At 39.8% G+C, this 8,128-nt stretch overlaps 1 protein-coding gene across 1 annotated transcript; it reads right to left on the reverse strand.

Annotated features, from left to right (window-relative positions):
- Positions 1-239: 239 nt before the first annotated feature.
- Positions 240-855, reverse strand: LOC134816864 (fucolectin-7-like). Its single transcript, XM_063825865.1, has 2 exons — positions 834-855; positions 240-661 (listed from the first exon to the last, which is right to left on the reverse strand). The coding sequence occupies exons 1-2, from the start codon at positions 853-855 to the stop codon at positions 240-242; spliced, it is 444 nt and encodes a 147-aa protein (XP_063681935.1).
- Between the last annotated feature and the right edge of the window lie 7,273 nt (positions 856-8,128).

The raw sequence follows: 8,128 nt of genomic DNA on the forward strand, positions 1-8,128 counted from the left end.
AATACTATAAGAGTTACATAAAGTTTCGATTTCCACCTTTACAATCGCGCCCCACATCCAGAAAGACGGCAGGTGGCAGATAATCTGTGAGGAAATTTTGGAGGTGGCCTGACCTTTTTTAAGAGCATACAAAAATTTTTAGGGGGGAAACATAGATCTGTGAGGAAATTTGAAACTTTATAGCTTTGCCTTTGGAACACGCCACTCTACCAAATTTTGGGTTTTGGTAACGAATATATCTATAGATCCAAACCTGGAGAAGGAATTTTTGCCGGGGTGCCATATACTTCAATCTCAGCAATGTTCCAGTCTCCTACCGTTCCCTCCTGACTTATCTCAACAATATTTCCGTCTCCTTCACAGTCGAAAGTGTAGGTACTTTCCTCACTGCTAATCTTACCACAATCAGTAACTTGCTCATTTCCTGTTTTTATGAAAACTGAAGCTCCAACTATCCTTTCTTGACAGCAATTCTGTCTGTTGTAGATGATCACTTTAGTAACAGAAGACTGTGTCTCCAGATTAACGCGCATCCACATACCGTCTTCAGCTTCTAATGTGTGTGCAAAATTGTTTAGATCTCCATCCATAAGATTTGAGGGAGGGTATGGTCCGTAGTGGTTCTTCATCTCTGCACTTGCAATGGTCAGCATATTTTCTCCTGAAATAGTTCTTTGATGATGGTTTACAAATCTTTCACTGTCCGTCAATCTTTGAAATACCTCAACATTGATCCCATACCTTTAGCATATTATTGCAATTCGAAATTATCAGCATAACAACTTTTATTGATTCATTTCAAAATTCGACATTTATGCCGTAAATATATTTACCCTCGGCTTCGGAGAGATTCATCACAATCCCAAATAGGATCATGTAAAAGTACATTTCTGATCGATATAAAATGATAAGTTTTGACAAGTTTTGCTCAACAAAACCAATGTAAAATATTAAGTTGTACTCGGTGATGATCCCTATTAGAATTAAACATTACAAAAGTTTTAACGTACAATCGTGGAAAAAACTATTTATTGATTTGTCCGAAATGTTTTCTTAAGAATTATAAATGAAAAAGTGGTGTCATCTCGGCCCGCTACTTTGAAAACCAAAAATACCACGATGAGAACAAGTATGTTCAAGGGGCGAACGAATGATAAGTAAGTAGTAATTATTCAAGATTTAAGTTAAGAATATGGATGTGTATAGCAGTGCCCAAGAAGCCTGGCCATTAAGTGTGAAATTTAAGGTAGACTTCAAGGTTAAGTTAGGGTCAGGGGCCCTAGAGTTTAATCCTAACCCCACAAAAGTCTACCTCAGAGCATACCATCATTGGTTTGGGCTCCAAGAGCGACCAGCAAACCTAATGGCATCATCCTGCTTGCTGCGTCTTAAGTATCAGTTCTCAAAGAGATCACGTGAAACAAGCCTGATAGTTGGATAATATCCGGTTAGAAGAGACAAGGACAAATGAAACAGGAAGTTAGGAATTTAGGCAAATTTTTTCGGCGCCAACGCCATCTCCAGGCTCAAATTATTTGTTATATAGTAATGTTCAACCGGATACAACCAGATATTATCCAACTATCAATACTTCAAAATCTTTAAGCTTTATTACAATTCGTAAGCCGTGAATGAATGGGAAAAGCGAGCGACCGATTTCATTCTCGGTATCAATTTGCATTTGCGGACAGTTCCTCAAATTAATATCATTTCCTTTTGTTTGGAAAAGAGAGACACTGGCAGCGGTTCACTCTACCCATGATTATGAGTTTTGGTCAAATATCATCTCTTTTTGATTATAATGTCAGGATAATTTACACAATCGAAACTTCATTAATAAGGAGATAATTTCAACGATTTCGAAATTCTGCCTTTGAAAACGTTTCCTTGTGTTTAGGTAGGTATATCTGTCGATAACCGACTGAATATGGCACTTTTTACTCATTCAAGTTGGCATTAAATTCATGTATAATGCCATTTAAATATCTTGGAAAGCAGAATATATTCGAAATCACGAATGAGCAAAATTCTCACCTTTCGCACGTGCAAACTTTGAGCGGACGTTGCGTGCGTATACAATATTGAATCACCGTACATTTTTGCATGGTGGTATTTAATATATAGTTTGATAAGCATGCAAAGTTTCAAAAGATTTCAAAAAGAACTTGGATCACAACGGGACTCCAAAGTTGATAAAAATCTTGAAAATCAAAATTTTTAGTGATTTTAGCTATTTTAAATCAATTTGGGCGAGTCCCCACGTGTGCAACTTTTCGATTTTTAACTTTAAAACTAGCCTATAACACAATTTACACCTTTAAGAAGCAACATTGAGCTCCACAACCCAAGGGATGGCCCAACACCAGAGAATACTAATTCACAACTTTTATGTTTTTATAAAATTATTCTTCAAAAAAGCACTAACTTCAATAGCAAATATCTTTATGAAGGAAACTTTTCCGGTAGATTTTCGGAATGCTTGAACAATTATCTAAGGTAAAAATGTCCTCAGATTTTGAATAAAATTACTCCTTAATCAAATGGTGTAAAATTGATTTGAAAAGTTGTTACTTTGTCAAAAATCAAGTTTTAAAAACACTTAATTTGATGACGTCATCAAGTGATGATGATGACGTTAAATTATTATTATAAGTATAAACAATTATCTTCAAGACCTGTGGTTCAAAATGACTGTATCTTTTATACTTTTGAATCTACTGACACTTGAATCTAGGCTACAATTGACTGCCAATTGACTGCCAAAGCGTCTATATATACCTTATCGGACCTTATTTGGACGGACATTACTTGAACGCTGGAGGCACTAGCGTTCATCTTAATGTCCGTTCAAATAAAGTCCGTTCAATTAATGTCCGTCCAAGTTAAAGTCCGTTGAATTTTTTCAAAAATTTTTTCATTTCGAACTTTTTGTCCAGAATATGACAATTTTTTAATTTCAGTCAATTTCAATAGCTATCATTAAACTATCATTAAACTATATATTATATATACTTCACAACAATCTGTTGTAAAACAGGGGATCCAGAAAACCCACTTGCCGATACTGCTGAAACATGAAATTTTGTTTACAGTCGATTTGGACAAGGTCTAGACGCCCTGCAAAGTTTCAGATCTCTAACTCAATTTTAACATGGTTTTTAAGGCACCTGAATATGGCGATTTTGGGTTTTTTACCTAATTTCGTATAACATGCTGGTGCGTATTTTGCGCAAATTTCTTAAAAACCTCCACATGATAACTATTTCATATTCCTGTCATCTTTAACACTGAATTATAATGTTTTGAACTTAAATATACCTGCTGAACTACTTTCGATGAGTCTTAATGCCTGGAAAACAATAAAGGGGATATAATAGTATAGGGGGTAAATAGTGTTGTGAATATAAGGGCAACGGTTATGCTTGCCAGCATTGTGATCATGAGACTAATAAACAGCGAAATATTCCATCATTCGATTTTTGAAATAAGCCTGTTAAAGCAAAGTGTCAATTTATACGACCGTGCATGGACCGCACGTCGGTAGATAAATATTACAAAGTTGTAAAAACTTTCAGACTGTTCAGTCCGTGATTTTGCAACGTGGCTCTTGATGGGATATTACTCAATTTAATGTATTTTATCTTTTGCATTTTGCAGCGAGGCGGTGGGGAAGAAGAGAAATTAACACATTATACATATTACAAATGTTTTGACTGGGCTTGCTGAAGAGTCGAAGGCTGAAAGCTCATAAAAACCATACTCAATTATGAGCGGTAAAGCTTCTAGAACTTTCTATCACAAAACAGAGAGACCAGTTTGTCTAATGGCATCATCCTGCTCGCTGCGTCGTTGGTAATAGTTCTCAAAGAGATCACGTGACTGAACTAAGCCTGTTGAAGCAAAGTGTTAGCCAGCCAGCCAATCGTTTTCCAGAACTCTAATTATTCTAAATCGTGTACGAGGTCAACTTGAATATTTTCCAAATGTACCAGTTTCATTATGGGCATTGGGCGAGGGACAAATCTCAATATGCTAAACTAATGGTTTGCACCCATTAAAATAGGATAAGCGAGCTCCTCGACATGGGACTCATTGTCTGAAAGTTTAAGTTATTCGAAAGCTTTGTTTTTGGTATGGTCATTGGGCGAGGGACAAATCTTAATATGCTAAACATATGGTCTGCACCCATTAAAATAGAATAAGCTACACGGGACCCATTGTCTAAAATGCGGGTGAGTGGGAACCTTGCCGTACGACTACGACGGCTCGGTCATATAATTAGTAGCACATTTATTTCAATGAACAGTTTATCACAAGATAATAAATCATAACTAAAGATAAGCAGGTTTGCTTATAAAACTCCTCTATTATTATATAGCGTGTGCAGCTAGAGTTAAGAACAGCTGCCCACGCACCACAGCTTGAGTTAGGCACTAGGCAGTGATTACATTGATAACTGTTGATTGACCCTTCCAGATCGTAGAGGTCTGCAACACATGCTCGCTTTGCACATGCATCGTTTTTATCTCTCTATGACTTTAATAATAATAATAATAATACCGACTGCCAAGGTCTGACGCCTAGGCAGTCGAGACCTCTTATTGAGACCCTTTATAATAATATACATTTAATAATAATAATAATAATAATATACATTTAATAAACATTTGTAGTAGTGTAGGATTGTTTGAATTTCTTTTTGCTAGGTTTTATAATTTTTATTTGTATAACTATAATTTGTGATTGTTTCTCCCGGTTTTCTTCCCTTGCGTAGCAAGCCCTGTCTCTTGTAAAAACAACCTCGAAAGATTTGTAGATACACATAGTCTCTACACCTTTACCCTCTGGTCCCTAGGGTCAGCTGATCCCGGGCCAGAGGAAAACTACCGACTGCCAAGGTTTGACGCCTAGGCAGTCGAGACCTCTTATTGAGACCCTTTATAATAATATACAGTTTTGTGTACAAGTAATTATTGTCATTTACTGGACTAAGGGGTATACATGTGTTGGAGTTTTTCTCTTATTTTTCTTCTCTTGCTCTGCATGCCCTGATTCTTGTATAAACATGATGTTTGTTTAAATATTGTATATTCTTGTATTGATTGTGGTATTTTGTGGGTCAGATTCAGCAATACCCAATGGGTACTTGCTGAATCACTGTTTTATACACTCTGTAGCCAGTCCCTGTGTTCCGTCCCTTGCCCTGCAAGCCCTGTTTCTTGATTATACAGCATTTATTTATCGTGTATTACATTGTAGTATGTAATAAACATTTGTAGTAGTGTAGGATTGTTTGCATTTCTTTTTGCTAGGTTTTATAATATTTCTTTGTATAATTTGTGATTGTTTCTCCCGGTTTTCTTCCCTTGCGTAGCAAGCCCTGTCTCTTGTAAAAACAACCTCGAAAGATTTGTAGATACACATAGTCTCTACACCTTTACCCTCTGGTCCCTAGGGTCAGCTGATCCCGGGCCAGAGGAAAACTACCGACTGCCAAGGTTTGACGCCTAGGCAGTCGAGACCTCTTATTGAGACCCTTTATAATAATAATAAAGCAATAAGCAATTTAAAGTCATGTCCGTAGCCCGCTCGTCGCACGTGCATTAATTATGAGTAATTAAACTTGCATGTTGTAGCTTACCTGGGGACCTCAGGCTATCATGTTTATAAACAATAGAGATTAGGCGGAATGACAGGCTGAGCGCGGCCCAGTAAGTTGTACTTGTAGCTTATCATTATAATATATATTTTACCAAAACCCATAATTGGGTAGAGTGGTCGAGTGGACCGTTACCAGTGTCTCCCTTTCGCAAACAAAAGGAAATGATATCAGTTGGAATAACGGTTCTCAAATGCAAAATGATAAGGAGAATGAAATCGGTCGCTTATACAGCAGAGAGAATTGATAGAATTGTCTGAGAGGGAGAGATAGCACAGACAGGGACACTTCGTAGGAAGTTTGTGCTTGCCGTTTGATCAGCCGAGCGACACGTGACAGGGAAGAGCTTCGCTTGATTGGTCAATGTTATGTTATAGCTTTTGGCTTGAGCTGCAGGATTTTAGCGTGTGATCTAGTTGTGAGGGGCTGTTTTCCAAAACTCCAGGGGCTCGTGAAGTGTCTTACACAACCTCTCCGAGCCCAAGATCCGTAGTGCGTGGTGAAGAGCCACACCCTTCTCGAGGTGCCACTGTTAAGCTTAGTAGCCTGTTCTGGGTGATTCCAGTTAAAACAGGTGAACGGTAACAGAACACTGCGGCTCTAGACCAGTACAGGTCGAAAAATATAACCGGGACATCTGTCTCGTTAGGACTGCATGCGGTTCATCGGGTGCGAAGGGCCAGCATCCCTTCCACCTCAAATAACAACGCTACAGAAACAACAAGGAAAAACCGTGATAGGAGTGATTCTCGGAATGCAAGGAATGGTGATTCCAGTATGAAGCGGTCTGGGCAAAGCCGCAAGGACCCCAGGACGCAGATGAGAACGAAGAGGTCACCTTATTCCCGCAGTGTTATTAGTTCACACATCACCAACGTGAACCCCGAAAAAGGGAGATCATCCCCTTCCAATTTTATAAAAAACAGACTTAACTTGGGGACGTGGAATGTTCTGTCTCTGGAAAGCAGCACATCGAAGCTTTATGAATTGTCACAGAATGTTTCTAAGTACAAGCTGGATGTTCTGGGTCTTACGGAAACACATAGACCAGGTACTGGTGAGGAAATGCTGGATAATGGGTCATTGTTCATTTATTCAGGGAGATCGGATGGGCATAGGAGGCAGGGTGTTGGGTTGGTTTTGTCAAAAACCGTCAAGAATTCGCTTATCTCTTACACCCCTATTTCGGAGCGTATTCTAGCAGCTAGGCTACATAGTCGGCACATCAATATTTCTGTTGTGGTGGCCTATGCTCCTACGGAGGATGCGCAGGATAGCGTTAAGGACGATTTTTATCAGCAGTTGGGGGGATCATTCGACAGCCTACCCAGTCACGACGTGAAGATTCTTCTTGGTGACTTCAACGCCAAGATTGGTCGCGACAACTCTTCTTGGTCTGGGGTAATTGGAGGAGAGTCCCTGCATGAGACGTCAAGTAATAACGGACTTCGGCTGTTGGATTTCTGTGCCATGTATCAGTTGACAGTTGGGGGAACATTGTTTCAACACAAGGACATCCATAAAGGCACCTGGAGGTCTCCCAATGGCCGTACTGTCAATCAGATAGATCATGTTTGTATCTCTACCAAGTGGAGTCACTCTCTTCTTGATGTTCGAACTTATAGAGGTGCAGACATAGGCTCTGATCACTACTTGGTCAAGAGTCCTATGAGGATCAAACTGATGGGAATCAAAAAGATACTAAGGGTCACAAAGAAAAGCACCAGCTATCGAGCATCTGCGTGACCAATCTAAGGTACAGGAGTATTGCATCGCACTGCATAACCGATTCAGTGGTCTGCCGGTGGAAGAGAGTCTGGATGGAGAGTGGGAGTTGGTCAAGGAGGGCATCAGGGAGGTTTCTTTGGAGGTTTTGGGTCAACGCCCGCGCCGGAGGAAGAAGCAGCACTTGTCACAAGAGACAAAGGATCTTATCTCGGAGCGGAGTAAGGTCAAGCAGAAATGCCCAAGTGATGGATTCAATAGATCTGAGTATTCTCTTGCTAATAAGCGTGTTAAGAAGAGCTGCAAGAAGGACGATGAGAACTGGGCTTTACGGGTTGCAGCCGATCTGGAAACAGCTTCTTCACACGGTCAGCAGAGGGAAGTCTGGCAGATGATCAAGTCCTTGTCAGGCAAGAAGAGTCGAAAGTCAACTGCTGTCAGAGATAAAACCGAGAAGTTGATTTCTGACCCTGCTGCTCAACGAAAACGATGGGGTGAGCACTTCGCTGAACTACTAAACCCGCAGATAGGAGACGTGGACCTTTCAGACCTAGACAGTCTAGAGGTCGCACCATGTTTTCCGTATCTGAGTGATAGTGATTTACCCCCGAGCAGAACAGAGATCTCTGAGGCTTTAAAGAGTCTGAAGAATCACAAGAGCCCGGGAATTGATGAAATTTCCAACGAACAGCTGAAGTATGGGGCTCCTGGTCTTTTAGACAGGCTTGAGAAACTGTTTGCACG

The sequence above is a fragment of the Bolinopsis microptera genome, chromosome 6 (genome assembly GCF_026151205.1).
Source record: "Bolinopsis microptera isolate Bmic1 chromosome 6, MBARI_Bmic_1.0, whole genome shotgun sequence".
Lineage (NCBI taxonomy): Eukaryota > Metazoa > Ctenophora > Tentaculata > Lobata > Bolinopsidae > Bolinopsis > Bolinopsis microptera.

Bases quoted from the DNA above. Each gene is read 5' to 3' on its own strand.
- LOC134816864 (XM_063825865.1), bottom strand. From the start codon at position 855: ATGAATCTCTCCGAAGCCGAGG. The intron at 662-833 runs GTAAATATATTT...GAACTATTTCAG, and splicing joins GAATCTCTCCGAAGCCGAGG to GAGAAAATATGCTGACCATT.